This window comes from Natator depressus, chromosome 3 (assembly GCF_965152275.1).
Source record: "Natator depressus isolate rNatDep1 chromosome 3, rNatDep2.hap1, whole genome shotgun sequence".
In the NCBI taxonomy this organism is placed as follows: domain Eukaryota; kingdom Metazoa; phylum Chordata; order Testudines; family Cheloniidae; genus Natator; species Natator depressus.
The window spans coordinates 76,312,550-76,334,426 of record NC_134236.1 but is presented as its reverse complement, the minus strand read 5'-3'; the positions used below and the strand labels follow the sequence as shown (position 1 = coordinate 76,334,426).

The window sequence follows — 21,877 nt, the reverse complement described above, 5'->3', positions numbered from 1 at the left end:
ACTTCTTTCTCGCTTCTTCTATAGGGCCCCTCGGTTTAAAGGGTTCCAACAGCAGGATAGCCAAGAGCTTCTCCACTATTTGTTGGATGCAATGAGAATAGAAGAAACAAAGGTAAAATCTTTGTATATTTTCAGTGAAGTAGCTTGAATTGACTGTAGATCAGATGTCATCTTTTCACACACTTTGTTTTCTCTGTTTAAAATATACATAATGAAATGACTACTAAAGCTTGTTTCTACTATTTTTCAAAAAAGCAACTTGATTATTACATTTTCATTTTGGTATTTTAAATCTGTTGATCTGGATGCAGATTTCAGTTGATTGTTGAAGGGGATATCGTAAATGATGGTGGTTATAACTTTACTGTGACTTTGGAAACACCATTTTAGGAGACTGAATCATCTGTAGTTATTTAAAAAATACGCTTTTTAAGTGGTAAGGTAAAAGTCATGTCCCTAACTTCTTTGGTAAAATCTGCTTCAGGATAAAACTTCATATACCTCCCCACATCCAGGGAGCAATTAGTTTATGTTCTAAAACTTCACTGAAACCAATTTGACTGAAAAAAAAAAATTAAAGCAAAAATATTATCCAAGTTTTTGATGTCTTTTAGCAATGTTTTAAGTGAAGAAAAATTGCTTGTTTTACAAATGAAACTGTATTTTCCATTACTTAACAAATCTAGATCCCCAAAATATATATGGTACATAAAGAAAGCTTTTTATATTAAAAAGATATCTATACACGTTTAGTATTTACTTTCTTCATTTCTGCCCCTTACTTCCCTGTTTCCAGAAGTACAGCCTTGAACCATAATACATCTGATCTGATTTGTTTAACATCTCAGGTTCATCACTGTTTTGCCTCTTTCTGACTCGGAGGAAAAGGTCTTTCTTCAAGCAATTGTAATAGCAAATAACCTTTTCCCGAAGGAGACACTTCGCTATGGTAGTAATCGTTCCATATAGCCCTTCTTCCATCTCAAGCAAAGTTTTTAATTCAATAGTTCTGAAACTTTTGTAGTGGTGACCCCTTTCACACAGCAAGCCTCTGAGTGTGACTCCCTCCCCCTTATAAATTAAAACCACTTTTTTTTATATTTAACACCATTATAAATGCTGGAGGTGAAGCGGGGTTTGTGGTGGAGGCTGACAGCTCACAACCCCCCAGGTCTTAACCTCGCGACGCCCTGTGGGGTCCCGCCCCCCAGTTCAGAACCCCCGGGTTAATTGTATAGTACCTGTAATGTATCTATAATGCATTATCATGGACATGAGATCTGAAGCCACTCCTGTACCCAGGTCTCTGGCACAATAGAGCCATTGAGCCATCGCCACACAGCAGCTCTGTTGCAGTATTTTTATGTATTTTGGACTTCATGGAACTATTTTTTTGACAAATGGCACATCTGGTCATCAGTCAGTCCATATTGTCATTGTCTGAATAAAGACAATAGACAATACTATTATAGCTTCCAATGTACAGCAAGATTATGCGGCGACAGTATGTTATAAATAAGCTGCAAAAATGGTTAGCATGAATTGTGGAAATGCATTGCGAACTTGCAACTCAAACCCAGTTGAATATCAACAAGCTCCTTGTTGCAAAGCTGAAAACTTAGTTCATGTAAACAATAGGCTGTATCCTAAAAGTAGTGAACTATGGAGAAGCTTTTCTCAGTCCTGACCTTGTAATGTCACAAAATGACCCACTGAGCAAAACTATAAGGACTGCTGTTTTTTATTGCTTTTACTTTAAGGGGGGGGAAAGAGATTTCAGAATGTTGTAGTGATGGTGGTACTGTGTTGTTCCTGTTGACTTTAATGGGGTAGAGTGGTTTAAACCCTATTTACTGTGCAACCTATGAGAATGTAGGTTTGACAGTAAAAAGCAAGTAATGCTTACTTAAACTAATATTCTGACACTCCTCTTCTCCCCCCATAATGAACAGATTAACAAAAATGACAGCATAAATTTCAGTGCCGTCAGTGAACATGGCAGCATGATTAGGTCTTAGAATGTATTTTTTATTTGTTCTGTTAATAGTTTCATTCGAGAGTAATGGTGGCCGCTGTTATCACCATAATAGAACATGCCAAGGAATATTTTCTTTATACATTAGGTTGTACGGTATTTCTGCCATCTCTGTTATTGGGTAAGTAAAGGTTGGTCCCACCTTTTACAGCAATTAAACCCCTGTTTTTCCATAATGGTGCATTACTATTAACAGTGACTTTATCGCCTCAGGCTGTGCAGTAAGGGACATTACTAGTAAAAGCTCTTTTTTTTCTCCCCTTTCTTTTTCGGGTCTATAAATGGTATGACAAACTGAGAGTGTCAGATCTGTGGATCTATTCAATCTTGTGAGCAATGACAGTTGTGCCAGTCAGATACAAGCAGTAGCAGCATTGTCTGTCATGGGAACTGCACAGCTGTTAATCGTGCTATTGTTATGGAGTGTCACTACCATGTGTTTTTTGATTGAAGAAAGCCTACAGCAATATGTCTGCCACCAGAATCCTTTAGAAATGATTATAGCCACTAACCTTCCTCTTTCATGCTGCTTTTAAATGTTTGCTTTTGAGTGTAAAGTTTCGGTAACAGCCCTGATAAAATAGCAGCTAACCACTTCAGTGTACCTGTGATAAACCGTCTGTTCAGTTGAGCAGTCTAATTGGCACTTCTCTTACAAATCCCAATTAATTTTTTCAATCAAAGCTATTTGGTCCTTTAAAATATACATACTGTATTCAAATAGGTGAGTGCAATCTCAAAATGCTTTTATAGTGCTACATAAATTACCTTTTCACTATGCTTTTAATTTGTTTTTGTATCCTATAAAACAGTTCTTCTACAGCGCCTTGAGGTTTTGTCTCCAATTTCTGGGCTTTCTGAAACAATATTGCGTTCTTAGGAATCCTGTTTTTATTTTTTTTCTGCATTCTTCTGAAAATACATTAAACTATAAAAGTGGACCTTTAAAATAAAAGTCTGTCAATACCACAATCCAAATTGCACACTGTCTGCTGTTTCCAGCGCTGTGTGCTGGAGATTGTTTCACACCAGGGTTTGAAGTAGCTGAACCCTGCTGCTAATTGATTAATGTCTGCTGCCATTGTTAGTAGCACCCTGACCATTCAAAGACTATGTCTTTCTTTGACCTAAATAAATGGTTCAACGCACTAATCCCAACAAAAGAGGTTGCTTATGGCCCTAAACCCATTTATGGTATTCAACTTGGTGAATTACGTATTGATTAGTCCGTTTAGTATATTGTTGGCTTTAAGATGAACAAAGCAGAGCTTGGGGTGTCCGGACTTAATTCACAAGCCAGGTCACATACTCATAAGGTAGAAGTATGACTAGTCTGTGGGTAGATAGATGAACTGGAAATTGAACCTCAAAAGCTATCCTTCGTCATAGCATTTGCCAGTACATATGGTTTGAGTGGAACATGACAACTTACAGCCGTCTCAAATTTTAATATATTTTTATCCATTAGAACTATGTTGTAAAAGTGATGATTATTTGTTAGTAGGTCTGCTATGTACTACATACAAAACTTTTGTAGCATCACAGCTTGTTTCTGGAATGGTACTGTACATTGTTCTGTTTGTGACTTCCATGTGCCATTTAACAAATTATAATAATACAGTAGAACTTTGCTACTTTTCACTAATGAATGGGAGACCCATTACACATTACTGAAGACTGTGAATAAGTACTTTTTAAAAGGGAGAAAAATAAAAACAGGAACATATGGATAATGCATCCAAAAATGTACTCTGTTCCTGTATTTGACAGTATTGTTTAGTTTAATTATTTATGCTATTCCACAGCATACTGGGAAAAAGTTAGTTATATATTCTGTAAAAATATTGAAACCTTAGTAATATGAGATCTCACTATGCTAACTGCAGTTAATTTTTTGTTGAGAAGTGGGCAAAACTTGCTATTTTTATGTGCAAGCTATAGGTACAGGTAATACGATTCTGTTGGATGCTATTTAGATGCAATTAGCCTCCTCCAAAAATATTTTTTTAGGGTTCTACGTTCTCTTCAGTACATTCAGATAATCCTTATATGGGTTAATGGGAGTTTTCTGTACACACATTGATGCATGACTAGATTGGTTATTATAATTGTTTTTAAAAGGTTGTATTGGCTAGCAAATAAAATTTACTCTCTAAATAGAGTAATTGAAACCTGGTTAAATATATTTAGCAAATTTTACGCACTTTATATTTCAGTCAGTCACTCCACTACAAAGCAATTTCTCCATAATCACTTTATTTTCTTTCTGAGCAATGTTCACTTCACAATCCACAATTTCTTGATAAATTCACTACATACTTAAATTGGCCCTTTTTGTGATGAAAAATGCTTGACGTAGTTAAAGCTAGAGTTATATAAACTTATGTAGTTTTCTGGAAATAACCAGAAGTTTTTGTTTCTAACAGTTTGGCAGTTTTTAGAGTGCCTATCACCCACTGAAAATACTTATTAAATATTTGTGTTTATATTGATAGCGTATACAAGCTGCTATCTTAAAAGCATTCAACAATCCAACAACTAAAACTGCAGATGAGGAAACTAAAAGAAAAGTGAAAGGTATGTTGTTGTTTAATACAATATTGTCTTGTTATTTATAGTGATTTATTTTTAAGTTCTTTTTAGCAAATGAATCACTCTTTTAAAAAAAAAAATTGAATGTACAAGTTTTAAAATGGGTTTCAGAGTAGCAGCCGTGTTAGTCTGTATTCACAAAAAGAAAAGGAGTACTTGTGGCACCTTAGAGACTAACCAATTTATATGAGCATAAGCTTTCATGAGCTACAGCTCACTTCATCAGATGCATTCAGTGGAAAATACAGTGGGGAGATTTATATACATAGAGAACATGAAACAATGGGTGTTACCATACACACTGTAACGAGAGTGATCACTTAAGGTGAGCTATTACCAGCAGGAGAGCGGGGTGGGGTAGGGGAAGAGACCTTTTGTAGTGATAATCAAGATGGGCCATTTCCAGCAGTTGACAAGAACGTGTGAGGAACAGTGCGGGGGGGAGGGAATAAACACGGGGAAATAGTTTTACTTTGTGTAATGACCCATCCACTCCCAGTCTCTATTCAAGCCTAAGTTAATTGTATCCAGTTTGCAAATTAATTCCAATTCAGCAGTCTCTCGTTGGAGTATGTTTTTGAAGTCTTTTTGTTGAAGAATTAACACTTTTAGGTCTGTAATCGAGTGACCAAAGAGACTGAAGTGTTCTCCGACTGGTTTTTGAATGTTATAATTCTTGACGTCTGATTTGTGTCCATTTATTCTTTTCTGTAGCGGCTGTCCGGTTTGATCAATGTACATGGCAGAGGGGCATTGCTGGCACATGATGGCATATATCACATTGATAGATGTGCAAGTGAACAAGCCTCTGATAGTGTGGCTGATGTGATTAGGCCCTATGATGGTGTCCCCTGAATAGATATGTGGACATAGTTGGCAAGGGGCTTTGTTGCAAGGATAGGTTCCTGGGTTAGTGGTTTTGTTGTGTGGTGTGTGGTTGCTGGTGAGTATTTGCTTCAGATTGGGGGGCTGTCTGTAAGCAAGGACTGGCCTGTGTCCCAAGATCTGTGAGAGTGATGGGTCGTCCTTCAGGATAGGTGGTAGATCATTGATGATGCGTTGGAGAGGTTTTAGTTGGGGGCTGAAGGTGATGGCTAGTGGCGTTCTGTTGTTTTCTTTGTTGGACCTGTCCTGTAGTAGGTGACTTCTGGGTACTCTTCTGGCTCTGTCAATCTGTTTCTTCACTTCAGCAGGTGGGTATTGTAGTTGTAAGAATGCTTGATAGAGATCTTGTAGGTGTTTGTCTCTGTCTCAGGGGTTGGAGCAAATGCGGTTGTATCGTAGAGCTTGGCTGTAGATGATGGATCGTGTGGTGTGGTGTGGTCTGGATGAAAGTTGGAGGCATGTCAGTAGGAATAACGGTCAGTAGGTTTCCGGTATAGGGTGCTGTTTATGTGACCATTGCTTATTAGCACCATAGTGTCCAGGAAGTGGATCTCTTGTGTGGACTGGACCAGGCTGAGGTTGATGGTGGGATGGAAATTGTCGAAATCATGGTGGAATTCCTCAAGGGCTTCTTTTCCATGGGTCCAGATGATGAAGATGTCATCAATGTAGCGCAAGTAGAGTAGGGGCATTAGGGGACGAGAGCTGAGGAAGCGTTGTTCTAAGTCAGCCATAAAAATGTTGGCATGCTGTGGGGCCATGCGGGTACCCATAGCAGTGCCGCTGATTTGAAGGTATACATTGTCCCCAAATGTGAAATAGTTATGGGTGAGGACAAAGTCGCAAAGTTCAGCCACCAGGTTTGCCATGACATTATCGGGGATACTGTTCCTGATGGCTTGTAATCCATCTTTGTGTGGAATGTTAGTGTAGAGGGCTTCTACATCCATAGTGGCCAGGATGGTGTTTTCAGGAAGATCACCGATGGATTGTAGTTTCCTCAGGAAGTCAGTGGTGTCTCGAAGATAGCTGGGAAAGCTGGTAGCGTAGGGCCTGAGGAGGGAGTCTACATAGCCAGACAATCCTGTTGTCAGAGTGCCAATGCCTGAGATGATAGGGCGTCCATGGTTTATGGATCTTGGGTAGCAGATAGAATGCCCCAGGTCGGGGTTCCAGGGGTGTGTCTGTGCGGATTTGTTCTTGTGCTTTTTCAGGGAGTTTCTTGAGCAAATGGTGTAGTTTCTTTTGGTAACCCTCAGTGGGATCAGAGGGTAATGGCTTGTAGAAAGTGGTGTTGGAGAGCTGCCTAGCGCCTCTTGTTCATATTCCGACCTATTCATGATGACGACAGCACCTCCTTTGCCAGCCTTTTTGATTATGATGTCAGAGTTGTTTCTGAGGCTGTGGGTGGCGTTGTGTTCTGCACGGCTGAGGTTATGGGGCAAGTGATGCTGCTTTTCCACAATTTCAGCCCGTGCACGTTGGCGGAAGCACTCTCTGTAGAAGTTCAGTCTGTTGTTTCGACCTTCAGGAGGAGTCCACCCAGAATCTTTCTTTTGGTAGTCTTGGTAGGAAGGTCTCTGTGGGTTAGTATGTTGTTCAGAGGTGTGTTGGAAATATTTCCCCCTGTTTATTCCCCCCGCACACCCCACATTGTTCCTGAGATGTTCTTGTCAACTGCTGGAAATGGCCCACCTTGATTATCACTACAAAAGGTTTCCTCTCCCCCCCACCCCCACCCCCCACTCTCCTGCTGGTAATAGCTCACCTTAAGTGATCACTCTCGTTACAGTGTGTATGGTAACACCCATTGTTTCATGTTCTCTATGTATATAAATCTCCCCACTGTATTTTCCACTGAATGCATCCGATGAAGTGAGCTGTAGCTCACGAAAGCTTATACTCAAATAAGTTTTAAAATATAATTTTCAAAATTGACTGCCCTGAAGTACTGTAGATGGTTTTATAAGGCTTTTGTTACGTGTTATTCTGGTGCCATCTAGTGCACATGTAAAGTATCAAAGTGTTATGTACTAAAGTCTTTCTTTTGTTAATCACTATCATATAGGCATGTAAAACTTAGTTTTACTTCTAGTTAAATATTCTGCTGCTTCTTCAGATCTTTCATTAAGGCCACAACCATTGCATCACTCATGAAGAGACCACCTAAAATGCATTGTTGATTAAATTGCCACAAGGTTGCTGACATCATAAGTGTATTAAGAATAACACAAAAACAAGAAAATTAATTATTTCAATCAGGGCAATATTTTCTAAACTGAGCCTTTTATTTACATAATACTTTAACTTTCTGTGTACAGGAAGCAATTAGCTTCATTAAAATTCCAAAGGTATTGTAATTGTTCTGAAAAATTAAGTTAATCCTTGCCAAATCCGTAGTAATTTGAGTTTGGTAATGTATTATAAATATATTGAACACGTTTTGGTTATTAGCTGTACAATTTTTTAGAAGCTATTTGTCATTTAGAAAATCAACCAGCAAGTCTTCTGCCTATATGCCTGCTGCAGTGTAATAGAATATTATATCAACAGGACTGATGACTTGCATTGTGTATTTAAAATAAAAAAAACTTTTTAAAAAGGCCTCTTTTTAAGAGATGCAGCATTATTCTGTTACTGAAGAAGGAGGGGGAGGGAGAAACTGAGTTCTCTATTACTAAGTATTGACAAATATTCAATAAAATATTTCATTTACTTTAATTAATTTAATTGGTGCTAGGAAATATTTTGAATGTATTTCTACATTGTACTATGTGTTTTCAGAATAAACCATAGAAAGAATTACATTGTACTTATACAGTGGCATTGGATCTGTTTTTTCACATTAAAAAAGGTAATGTTTTTTCAGCATATGGAAGAGAGGGTGTGAAGATGAACTTCATAGATAGGATCTTTGTTGGTGAATTGACTAGCACTGTCATGTGTGAGGAATGTGAAAATGTAGGTATTTTGGAATTCAGCTCAATGTGGAATAGAATTTTATTGTCAATTGTATACTATTTATTTGTAAAAGGATTTTATTGAAGGGTTCTTATTAAAAAGGACTATTTTGTCATTAAAATATTATCCTCTCCACTCATACAAAGGAGTCATATGATTTAGAAAAGATTTAAATGCTGTGATTTGTTTGTGTCTAGCTAATCTTCGGCTGGAGGCTCCAAATTCTATAATAGTTTGGGAAATACTGATCATGTATTTAATGCAGCGTTTCCCAGATTTTTGAAAGCTGAGCCCCTCTTCAGGAAAATGAAACCAGTCCACCCTCCCTGCCCCCGCAACTCTGTTATGTGGTGTTAAAGTTCTCCTCCATCTTAATGTATCCATTTTTCTTGCCCCCACGGCTAGTTCTTTGGGACATGGACCACACTTTGGGAAATGTTGATTTGATTACTGGGAGTGGGAAAATATATTTAATCAGATTATGGAATTAATATTGATCTAAATGGTCTCTTCTTGAAATACTTTTAGTAGTTAACTTGATATTTGTATTAAACAATGTATAACTTCAGTAACTTAGTATTGATCAACATTTTATCAAAAATAAGTAATTTCCATAATTGCTAGTATTTTCTTTAGTGTTAAAAGGATGAAAAAAATTATTATTTTGATACATTTTCATGAATTATTGAATGTTGCATTTATATTTGGTTTACAATATTATATTTCATGTTATAGACATATAATAAGCCCTTTCAGTCTGAATAATTAATCACAGTTCTGCAGTGCCTGGTAATCTTCCCCTTGTGTAATGTGCAGAGTATATTTTTAATATGTCACTGGTATCAGTGAAGAACTTCATCTGCATACAACTTAGAAAGGTTAGAAGTTATGTGTACCATATTACTGTTGCTTAGTCTGCACAGGAATCAGGAATTTGCTGGCTACAACCACATTAAAACAAGGTTCCAGCTCCGTTTCCTTTATCAGCGTTGGTGGGGATTTTTTGTCTAGCACTGGTTCTTGCAAAATCCATCTCCACAGAAGCCTTGCTAAAATTCTGCTGACTCCCAAAAATAAACATGTAAACAAACAAACACCACTTAAATTTAAACTTGCAGTGCTAGGACAGTTCTAATCCTGATTATTTATTTTTCTAGCATCCAGAAATACGTTGGGTGCATCACAAAACAAGTAAAAATGTTTTCCTAGCTAAATTTAACATAACACCCACAAGTGAGGGTCATAAACATACAAGGGGAAAGGAATGACAAGGATGACAGTAATAAGAGAACATGGTTAGTCAGTGAGCTGTATATACATCTTGGTATTTTTTGTTTGTTTACCTTCCACTAACTTCTCATAAGCAAGGTAGTAAATTTTTTTTTTTTAGAAGGGATTTGAATGTGGCGAGAAAGGGAGCTTAGTAAACAGGTTTTGGCAGGATATTCCAGGCATAAGGTCAGCCTGGAAGAGGGCATGAAAAGAAAATGTAGATAAAGTTGGGTGACGTAATATCTTTTACTGGACCAGCTTCTGTTGGTGAGAGAGAGACAAGTTTTTGAACTACACAGAGCCTGAAGAAGAGTTCTGTGTATCTTGAAAGCTTGTCTCTCTCACCAACAGAAGTTGGTCCAGTAAAAGATATTACCTCAACTACCTCGTCTCTCAAATATCCTGGGACTGACACAGCTACAACTACACTGCATATGTAGATAAAGTCCAACTCTCTCTAATTCTAGCATATATTTTTATTATGGTTTTGAGGAAGCAAAACATAATTTTGGAATAAAAGAGGGTATTTTTAAACACCCTATTAACATTTTCCATGGATTGGCTTTAATTTAACTACTAGTACCACTCTAAGTATAGATGCATGACCCGAGAAATTCGCTTTTTAGCTTTCGTGAATGAACCAGTTACATGATTTAACCCATTTGGGGGTACATCACTTCAGATATGATTAGGCAGAATCCTGTCATTTTACCCACTTGATATAATTGTCATTTACTCAACAATAATTGCATTCATGAACAGTGCAAAAGCTCAAACATTTCTGCATAGGGTCAAAAGATTCCAAGTTTCCCTTCAGAGAGTTTACTCTGCAGTTTTCCATTGGGTTTTCACCCTCTTCCTCCAGAAGAAATTGGTAATCCAACCACAAACACCACATGTCCTCCAACATCTGCATAGATCTCAGAGATCCGCCAGCTATCACGTGATTCCTTTGGCTCACTGCCTGTGCCCTTGTGCCATGTTGTTCAGGCCATGCTGCTAGTGACTCCCCATCCAGCATTTGCCTCTGGGACTTCCCTGTCAAAGGGTTTCCCTATCTTTTCAGTTGGCTCTGGGTTCTGGGATGGGGACAAGATGCATCTCCCCTGCTTACCTCCTGCCCTCTCATGTATTGCTACACCCTTAGAGAGCCTGTGCAGGTAAGGGAATACTTAGAGGCAACTGACATGGAGGATAGGTCCATCAATGGCTATTAGCCAGGATGGTCAAGGGTGCAGCCCCCAAGCTCTGGGTATCCTTAAGCCTGTAGGACCGAACGACGAGATGGATCACTTGATAATTGCCCTGTTCTGTTCATTCCCTCTGGAGCATCTGGCACCAGACACTGTCAGAAGATAGTGGCTTGGGTTGGATGGACCATTGGGCTGACCCAGTAGGGCCGTTCTTATGACACTCTTTGAGTCGGGAGGGAAGTTCTTTTCTGTGTATGGATCACAGGGATATGACTTTGTTCAGTGTTTTTATACACTGAAATTTGACATCACATTCTCTAATACTGACGCAAAATAAAATCACAGTTAGCTTTAAGTAAATATTTAACACTATGTTTGTAGAAAGTTCTTCATTCTAATTAAAAAGATCTTGCACCTGACAATTAGCTTTTGTATAGTTTTGTTTCTACTATAATAGAAACATGGAAAATTCATGCTAGAACTCTAATACAGTTCTTTGTATTTAATTGTCTTTTCCTCCAAGATTTCCACAGTAAAGGAACCCTTCATTGATCTTTCACTTCCTATAATAGAGGAGAGGGTAAGAAACAAATCAAATATTTAATAAATAATCACAGCTTCTGCTGGAGTATGTTTTTACACATCTGTATAAAAATGTGTGTATAGAAAAGTATAGATACACATTGTTTTGATTTATAACCTTAGAGTGTGTGTGTGTCATATATGATTATGTAATTTGTATATGTATATAAATAAAATATGTACAGTGTGTCTGTATCGTATTAAATTAGCCTAAATGTAGAACAATTCATAAATAGTCATATATGTTGTTTTGAGTTTAGTTTTATAATACTTTGTGTACATATACCCATACATGTTCAAACAGATTATTGTTAAATTAAACTAAATGCAAACCAATTTCAGGGTACTTAGAAGCTTTTGAAAAGTCAGTTCCCAATCTGTTGCTTTCTATATCTAAAGAAATAACTAAAGTAGTATTTAAATGCTCAAAGATTTACCTGCAACTCTCACTGAAGGCTACCAAAGTGATGAGGTAATGTAAAAATTGGTTCATTGTGAATATCATTGTTCCAGTTTATTTTAGATCATTATTTTGAATGTAATGATTAGCGCACAGTTTTATAAGCGCTCTTCATTAATTGGAAGAAAGTCTTGGCGGGGTTTTTTTGTTTAAGTATCCTTCTTAGCTCCTCCCCTGTAGATTCACATGTATGCTTGTGAGAGCATTTAATAACTTAAGTAAAAAAGGAACTGATGGTTGGAGGCTGGAACACAATTGTTTGTTTGTTTGACCCCGGTTGCAAATTTCACCCTTCTGCATCTGTGAAGGCAGTGGTCTTCCAAGAGAATTCTCTCTGTGGGGAAGATAGACAGTTTTTTCACCACCACTCTGCCCCAGTGGTTCTACTAGGGAAAGACAGTTTTAACTTGTGTTTGAGGATTACTGAGAATGAGTGGAATTGGTGCCTCTTTGATCATATTGTTTTCCTGGGAATGGAAGTTCCCATTTTTATATCTGCAGGCCCTTGGGTGTCACTGCAGTTTTCCCAGGACTGATTCAGGCCCTCTGTGTGTGTGTGTGTGTGTGTAGATGTAGATGTAGATCACTATTTAATTCCCACCTCTTGTGGATCTCAGGTGGTCCTTCAAATATGTCTGTATAGTGGGTTATGTTCTATAAACTTAGAAAGCAGTTGTGTATCACAAGTCAGAGGCCAATTAACCAAAGAATGTGGCTTTATTTAGACTAGTACTTTTCAAAAATTGCAACTAAGAAACTGAGAGAGAGCTCTCATATCATGGAACCAACATGGCTACAACACTGCAAACAACTAAGAAACTTGCATTTTGTTATTTTATGGGTACAAGGAAAACAGGATTTTATGTAATTTCTTTCCTAAGTCATAATATTTTATTTCTCAGGTCTCAAAACCCGTGCCTTTGGGAAGGACAAGTAAATGTAAAAATGTACACGAGGCAGATCTTGGTCAGTTCAACTGCTCTTCTATTACTGCGCCAAATAATCAACAACCAAAAATCACCAGGAGACATTCTTTAACAAAAGATAAGGTAAGAAAGTAACGGCATTGCTGGCCAACTTTATATTCAAACCCTGTTCGAATGTTTCAGGTAACAAAGTAGAATTCTAGTGTGCTTAACACTGTACAGTGAATGGGAGGCTTAAAAAAATCAACTTCAAATTGATCTGCTGCATATTTACTTCTAGATTTATAGATGTTGGAATTTTAAAAGTTCATATTTTTAAATAGCTAAATTACAGATTTATAAAAATATATAGAACATTATGTGCATGAAAAATCAGTGATTGGGATGCCATCTGGTTTGAAAATATGGCTTTGTTTGTAAAAGTGAAATCTTTTCTCTAGATTAGTTTTTAATTCATGTGACTTTGTTTTGTTGGCCTCCCACCTCTTGCTATCCTCCAAGTTTGCTTCTGGCAGAAATCACAGGCGTGGTAATGCTGGCAGAGAGAGCAGGCAAGTCAGCATTGGTGCCATTTGGTGGATCAGTTGGCAGGGTGTGCTACAAGAGTAGTACAGCCAACACAGTCCCCCTGGAGACTGAGAACATGGCTTCTTTGATGCACTCAGCCTCCAGTTGCCCAAGGGCTTGGGAATCACAGTTCAGCCCCTTAACATGGTCCTTCTTGATGGTGGCACAACATTCTGCAGATCTGCCAAACTAACAAAAATGATCATTAACACTGAAGTTCTTTCCTGTGTCATGCTCTGTTCTATAGTATTTCACAAGAAAGCATTTTCTTTTTAAAAATTTTCAGAGCTCTGCAGAGGAAAGGAAATCTGTAATCCATGTTGTGTATATGCATTATTGCTAATAATATGTGACAGAGGATTTGGATTGGTATTAATGTTCTCCATTTAGAATATGCTTTTTGTAAGCCGCCTTATTGTATGTAGGGTCCAGCAGATTATTAGAATATGCCAGAATACCAATGCTGACATGACTTAAACAATTCCTGAATGTATATGAAACTATTAATAAAATTGACAGAAGCATAAAACTCTGCAGGTGGTTTCAGTCAGTGAATTATGAATCAAACTATAAATCTGATTTTTAATACTTTTTTTAAATAATTCATTTAAAATTAGTATTCCAAGTCTAGGCTAGACAAAACTCTCTAATAGATTGTAGGAAGCAACTTTGTTTTCCCAGTTATAGGAAAAAATGACCTAATAAATCTGTCCCATCTCTAATTCGTGTGGTTCTGTGATTCAGAAATCCTTATGCTTTTGCCGTTCGCTCTACATTAATATGAAGCTCATGAGAGAGAGTGTAGTCCACACCTCCGTTGTTGCTGTAGTTTGGCTGGAGACAGTTGTCTGCATGGCTGCGAGAGTAAGGGAAGAAGCACACATGCTGGTACTAGCTGGAGAAAGTTTGTGAATCCTTTTACTAATTTTGAAGTAATAAAAAGTTGGTTGAGAAGATCTTTTTTGGTATCTTTTTCTTGTTCATTTTTATCAAAGATTTTTTAATATAATAGAATTTCTCAGTTTTAAATAAAATTCAATATATTTCAAAATCTTAAATCAGAATTCTTGTATGAACAAGACAGCCTAGGTCCCATGAAAATTTAAATGATTAGAAATCTGGGAGTGCTATTTCTTTCTTTGTTGGCAGCAAAATGTATAATCAGTCCAACTAAACTAACCGTCCAAGTTTACGAGAAGAATGTAGAGTCATTACCATCCACAGCTGAAGCTATAGTGTCACAAATTTGATATGACTGGTCTCAGGAAATGTTGATCTCACTAATTATGTAACATCTCTTTCTGCCCCGTGTACGGATCTCCATTTAAGCACGAGATTATCTAAAGAATTTAGGAGATCAAGTCTATACATTATAAGGTCTTCGAGGCAGGGGACTGTTTTGTTTTGTGTTTTTGTTTGTACAGTGTCTAGCACAGTGGGGTCCTGATCCATGAATGGGGTGCCTAGGTGCTAACACAATACAAACTAATTAATTAATTAATAATTGTATAGCTGGATGATAAATCAAAATATTGGGTTTTATTGTGTTTTGAAAGTGTCTGTCATAAGTTGTATTTACTGCTACTTAATGATATCTGACTCTCTTTCGATTCACTGGTATATTTTTTCTGTTTCTCTCCCATGCCCCTTTGAAATAATATCGTGGCAATTTCCAGAATCAGTTAAATCATGAAAGAAATCTTGCCAGGAAATCTTCCTCTGGGGAGGAGGAGAGAAGTCCAGTTATCATGCATGAAAAAAGAAAGCTTGAAGTAGAAGGTGGTTCTGGAGTTTTGTATTCTGAGGCCATAAATACAGCTACTGAATCCACAGCAAATGGAAGTCAGACTGAAGGCAGTGAAAAAGAAGTCAGCCATTCTGAAAGTAGCGTTGATGCAGACAGCGAAGCCTCAGAAGGTGAAAGTGCTGCTAAGCGAGAAGTTACTGGTAGATCCAGTAACGCATCTGGTTTACATGTTGACGGGCTTAACCACTTAGTAAACATTAGACTGCCACACAGCAAACCAAGTGACAGTAATAATGAGATGATCACCAGTGCCATAGCCAAGCTTAGCTTCAACAGTATTGTAAACGAAAGCGAAGAACCCATCAGTGAGGATCCATCATTAAGTCTGTCAAACAATTCAGTGTTTTCAGTGGAAAAGTCCCCTTTGTCCCAAAGCCCTCAAAATGCTTTTCAGACCCTTTCTCAAAGTTATATAACTAGCTCTAAAGAATGTTCTGTTCAGTCCTGCCTCTACCAGTTTACATCCGTGGAGCTTTTAATGGGGAACAACAAGCTTTTATGTGAGAATTGTACAGAAAGGAAACAGAAGTATCAAAAGAAAACTCACACCACAGGTAATGTGCTAATGTTGTGTATGTGTTATTTATTTGAACAACTCTCTTTTAACACACTCAGGGGTCTGCCCTGCGTCCAGTATTATGCAGTGACTTGGATAATGGAGTGGAGAGTGTGCTTATAAAATTGTGGATGACACCAAGTGGGGCGGGGTTGCTAGCACTTTGGTCAGGATTAGAATTCAAAACAATCTTGAACATTGTAAAATTAGTCTGAAATCAACAAGATAAAATTCAATAAAAAGTGTAAAATGCTTCATTTAGGAAGGAAAAAAAACAAATGCCCAACGACCAAATGGGGAATAACTGGCTCGGCAGTAGTGCTGCTGAAAAGGATCTAGGGGTTAAGGAAAAGGCTAATATCATTCTGGGTATATTAACAGACTGTCATATGTAAGACTGACATTTCGGGGTGCAGTCCAGACCAGAGAGAGGTGGTGTCAGAGCCTGCCCGGTAACCCCCAGTGCCTTAAATGGCCTGCTGCTGTGGTTCACTGCCCAGATACCAACAGCCAGCGTCCAAGCCAGCACTGAGTGTCTGTGTGCTATGGAGCTCTGGTTCAGTGCTCTGACCCCAGCAGCCTGCCTACAGCACGACCGTTTCACCCTGGTCTCCACCAGCCTGGGTTACCATCTGCTCGTTGTGTTGGAGCTCAGGGTGAAACGGTCGTGCTGTAGGCAGGCTGCTGGGGTCAGAGCACTGAACCAGTGCTGCACAGCGCACAGATGCTCAGTACTGGCTTGTATCCTGGCTTTTGTTGGCCTTCAACATCAGTGCTGGCGGTGTTGCTGCACCGCTTGCTTGAAGTAGTTTCCATCGTATCCAGGGTTTACAGTTTGGTTCAGTGGCTCTCAGCACCCCCACTATACAAATTGTTCCAGCATCCCTGCCGGGCAGTAAACCACAGCAGCAGGGCATTTAAGGCACTCTGGGTTACTGGCTAGGTGGTTACACAACCTCTCACTGGTGTTGATTGCACCCCAGATTGGTGTAAACAAACAGGATCTTCACACAGCTTGCTATTTTAAGTGTGATTTACACTTTCAGGACTGATAAAATAGTTTTAAGCGATTCTCAAGTGAGAAGATTGGGATCAATCAAGGGAAGGCTACAGTTTGTTATTTTCTGTTTGTTTGTTTATTTTGGGTGAGAAAATAGAACAAAGGAAGTTTAAATTGAGGATCAACGAAGCAACCTCAAAGTTAGAGCTGGCTAAATTGGAAAAAGAGCAAAAAGGCCTAAAACAGGAGGCTGAGAGAGCAGCATAGGAACACCAAAAATGGGAAGCCAAACAGAGAGAGAGAGAGAGCGTGAGCACCAAAAATTAGAGGCAGAGCAGCGAGCCAGGCAGAGGGAAGCGGAAAACCAGCATCGTGTTACAAAGACGTGTTCTGGTTGGCACTGGAGAGGCCTCAGCTGGAGTACTGTGGCCAGTTCTGGGCACCGCGCTTCAAGAAAGATATAAATAAATTGAAGAGAATCTAGAGAACAACAAAAAATAATAATAGGTTTAGAAAAACTGACCTATAGGGAAAGGTATTTTTAAAAAAACAAACAAACAAACAAAAAAAAAAACCTGGGCATATTTAGTCTTGAGCAAAGAAGACTGGGAAGGAACCTGATAAGTCTTTAAATATTTTAATGGCTGTTATAAAGAGGACTGTGGTCAATTGTTCTCCATGTCAGCTTTATGTAGGACAAGAAGTAATGGGCTCAATCTGCAGCAAGGGAGATTTAGGTTAGATATTGGGAAGAACTTTTTACCTATAAGGTTTGTAAGCACTGGAATAGGTTTCCAAGAGAAGTTGTGGCATCCCTGTTGTTGGACATTTTTAAGAATGGGTTAGACAAACCCCTGTCAGGAATGGTGTTGGTTTACTTCCACCTGCCTCAGTGTAGGGGGCTAGACTTGGTGACCTCTCAAACAAATATTCTTGCTCCTGTGTTTACTATACATAGCAGGAAACTTTTGAACAATACATCAATTTACTCCATTATAATGCAGTCTTTTACTACAACATAATACAGTGAAATACAAATATAACTTGATGTACTTTACTGTAATAATCAGCAATTACATCTTCAGTAATGATGCTTTGTAATTGTAAACAAGCTTTACATAAATAGATATTGATACAAAAAGGATGCAATTATTTTTATTTTATCTGCAGTTCTGTGCAGCAGTATCTCAGATTATAAACTCAGACTTGTATATGTGGACTTTGTCCCTCCCAGCATCCTGCTGAATAGGCACATTAGGGTCCAACCATTTTGATCCCTCTGTAGAATCAGAACCTTAGTCTTGTCAACACCAGTATTTATGAATACAAGAACCAAATTCAAGACCAGTTTTAAAATGCTCAGCTTTTACCACTGAAGTGTCAGTATATCTTCTGAGCAAGTGTCTGAGCCATTGATTGCTGAGCTATAGAACAGGGGGGAATGCTGTTTCTTGTGCTAACTTGTGTGATGAGAGATCATAATAGTGGCCAAGAGTGGGTAGGGTCATGTGTTAAAATAATACAAAACAGAAAATGTTCTTCCTTTCACTGCCATTCCCACCAAAAATTCCACTTGTTGTTTCTTGGTGTTGTGTTCCTAAATTCACTAAGTGAGTATCACATACAGAAAGTATTTTTGCTGGGTGTAAACAGTGAAACATGTTGAACTGATTAAAAAAAGAACATTAGAAACTAGATTTCTCTCTGTGCACGTGCCTTTCAATTGTTTTAACTATTCTGTGTGATCACTTCAATCTTTATAAATTACGGGATTGTTTTATAATTCTTATACTATGTGCTCTACAGAAAAGAAAACCGAAGGCTTATACACTAATGCCCGGAAGCAACTGCTGATTTCTGCGGTTCCTGCCATTCTTGTTCTCCATCTGAAAAGATTCCATCAGGTAAAAGTAAAAAAAATCTGTTCTTTTAAATTCACTTATTGAAAGAACTTGTAACAGACTGTCTGTACCTAGTAGAGATGTACAGAAGGGGTTTTCACACAGGGGTATGCTAAGGGTTTTTTGTAGGACTGCTGTTTTTTTCTCTTATTTAAGAAAGAAAGTACAGTGACAGCAACCTGCTGGCTACTGCCATGTTATTCTGGCCATGCTAAATGACTACTGAAGAGAGACAGCAGTCTGCAGCATGGGGCTGTGGGTTTGAGCACTAGCTGCTAATCCTATTAATTCAGACCCCACTTGGGCTATGTTGGTTCAGTCAGTGAATGGGGGAGACAATTTTGGGAGATGCCTCACTTCCTTCTGTAGAATACAGGAAGAGCCAGGTTGGAGATGTTGGGGAAGCCCCAGGTGTGAAAGATGGAAACTAGGTTAAGGGGAGGCAGAGCTGGCCAAAACTCAGGATTCTCAGTTCTTGAGAAATATTGGTATTTTGGAATTGGTTTCATTACAAATTGGAACAAAACCAAATTTTATCAAAATTTCTTGCAAATCCCCAAAATTTTGTTTCGGAAATGTTAGACCCGCAATAGAGGTCTCCCTGCAGGATGACCATAACGCTTCTTTAATAATTTTTGCAACACCCAGGCCATTGGTGCTTTTCTTTGCTTCCCTGTGTTTTGTAACAGCATTCTGCTTTTCCAGTCTCCCCTCAGAGTGGCTTGATCCCAATTAAACTTCATATATTTCTTCCATTCTGCAATTTGTTGATTCCATATATGAGGATCTTTGAACCACTCAAAAGGCCATTGCCCATTACTTAACAGATTAACCCTTCTCTCTGTGTATTGTATGCCATAAGTTTGCATCCGTACACATCATATTGCTAGTAGCTTTATTGTCAGTCTGACACACCAAATAGATTTACATTTAGAGACATTTTCAGGCTTGGGCTTGTTTCAACTGGAGTTACACATTTCTTATTCCTTGTTCCGATAATGCACCAATATTTTGTGTCACATCTGTCTGTATAGACCCAAAATCTTACCCAAAGCTGACATTTTCCCTTGTAATGTCTCAATATCAAATGAGTTTAAAACTCCAGCTCCAGCACCAATATTACCTACAATATATTCCCCTATACCTCTCTTATTTCGTATAGTCCCATCTCCCTATTGTTGTTGCTGCACTTGTAATAGACACACGGCATACACTCTGGATGTTGTGCACTTACGTTTACTTGCACTCCTTCCAACCAGATTGTTTGATCCACAATAGTTGGGGCTTCGATTACTTCTCCCCTCCTATATGGGGGCTCGTCTGCCATGATTCTTGGTGCAATCTTGTTTACTAGTATCTGATTGATAAATGCAAAAAACCAATCATATCCCCGAAAATATATTCCCCCATTACTTTTCCTAAAGCAGCTCAGTCTTATTATTATGGAAGGATTTGCCATTACGCCATATTCCTATAATTTAAAAGCCATTGACTCATTCTATTCCACATGAGTATTAGCCAATTCTTGTTCATTAGTCACATCAAGGGTGACTACATCAAATCCCAAACTCCAAAAGGTACAGTTCAGAGTACTCATATTCAGATTGTTCTCGTCATAACTAAATCTAAACCTTAGGTGACCCTCCCCCCCTTAGTATGTACAAATATCTCCATTGCTCTTCCAAATCTTTTGGCTTTAGATATTCCCATGTCACATTTTTGCCATTTTCCCACCATATGTCAAATTTTACCTCAAAAGGTTTTTCTTTACATCAGTTTTGTTTGGTCCTGTTTTTCCCATTATGTCCCATGAATAGTTGAATGTATTATTCCCTTTGATCCATACCTCCATCCTAGAGGTGTTCCCATATGTACATCCATGTACCCCTAAATTTCCCCAAATATTCAAAAAAACATAAAAGCCAAAAACCATATTTCCACCCTTTTTGAATTATGAAGATCCTCAATAGTGAAGCCATGGCTGATGCTTCCAGCCATATTATTCTAAATACTTACACTAACCTCTTCTATCTTCGCTCGGGCGCCAGTATTATTTTTTTTCTTCCTAAACTGTAACGCACACAACACAATTCTTCTACTAAGCACACAATGCAAAGCAAAGCAAGCATAAGCAATAAACCAATTACAAAAATTAGAGCACCGTATCCACACTCCAAATCCATACAGGATAATCTCCAGTGCAATTGGGCATTCCTTTCCCTCTGTAAGATAAACTAAAAGAAAAAGAAAGGAACATTATTTAATCTTTAGGCCATAACCTTAATTGTGATGTGTGGACCCACTTTCCCTTTTCCCCCTTGTTAATCTGCACTACAGTAGGTGAAATTTTATTTATGATGGAAAATGGTCCAACCCATCTAGACTCCAGGACACGATTTTTCTATATTAATTTCAAATACATTACTCTATCTCCGATTTTCCATAATTTACTGTCCTGAGCGACACGAGAATCCACATAGTCTCTTGCTTTCTCAGTGGCATCAGTCAGGTTAAATTCCATTTTCTTAAGTTCTATCGGTAACTCCCTTACCCATTGGGTAACTGATACCTCCTCTTCTTCTTCTGGGTACAGTAAAGGGCTCCACAATCTCATAGGCCTTCCAAAGAAAATTTGATAAGGCTGTTAGACAGTACCCAATCAATCACTACTTCAGATGGCCGCCAACATCATTGTCAATGTATCATCCCAATCTTTGCCAGTTTCTTGCACTACTTTGCATAGAGCTTGTTTAATAGTTTGATTCATCCTTTCTACTGTCCCTGACGATTGAGAATGATAGAGGATATGTAGTTGTTGCTTTAGTCCTAAAGCTTTTAATAAACTTTTAATAGACCACATTTTGTAGGAGAAGTGATAATCTGAATCAGTTGCTTTTGGAGTTCCAGATCTACTAAACACTACTTCCCACAACTTTTTGACAGTGGTCTCTGCAGTATGATTTCTGGTGGGAATCGCCTCCACCCATCCAGAAAAGGAATCTATTATCACTAATGAATACTGATTCCCCCTTTGGGTCTTAGGCAATTTACCAATATAATCACCTGTATTCTACTCTATGGTCCCACAGTTCTTTGGTGCAACAAGGATCCCGAATTCGGTGGTCTGTTCCTGTCTACTG

The 21,877-nt window shown here is 38.3% G+C and overlaps 1 protein-coding gene across 2 annotated transcripts in view; it reads left to right on the top strand.

The window, feature by feature from the left end:
* The window catches only part of USP45 (ubiquitin specific peptidase 45), a 101,979-nt gene that overhangs the window by 63,830 nt on the left and 16,272 nt on the right, over positions 1-21,877 (top strand). Inside the window, exons 10-17 of one of the 2 annotated variants that reach the window (XM_074948149.1) lie at positions 25-112; positions 4,531-4,612; positions 8,382-8,473; positions 11,462-11,518; positions 12,883-13,029; positions 14,218-14,361; positions 15,150-15,834; positions 18,643-18,740. In XM_074948149.1, the coding sequence (XP_074804250.1) occupies positions 25-112; positions 4,531-4,612; positions 8,382-8,473; positions 11,462-11,518; positions 12,883-13,029; positions 14,218-14,361; positions 15,150-15,834; positions 18,643-18,740 (1,393 nt within the window). Of the gene's footprint in view, positions 1-24; positions 113-4,530; positions 4,613-8,381; positions 8,474-11,461; positions 11,519-12,882; positions 13,030-14,217; positions 14,362-15,149; positions 15,835-18,642; positions 18,741-21,877 lie in introns of those variants that run through there. The other variant, XM_074948150.1, reaches the window with a different exon arrangement.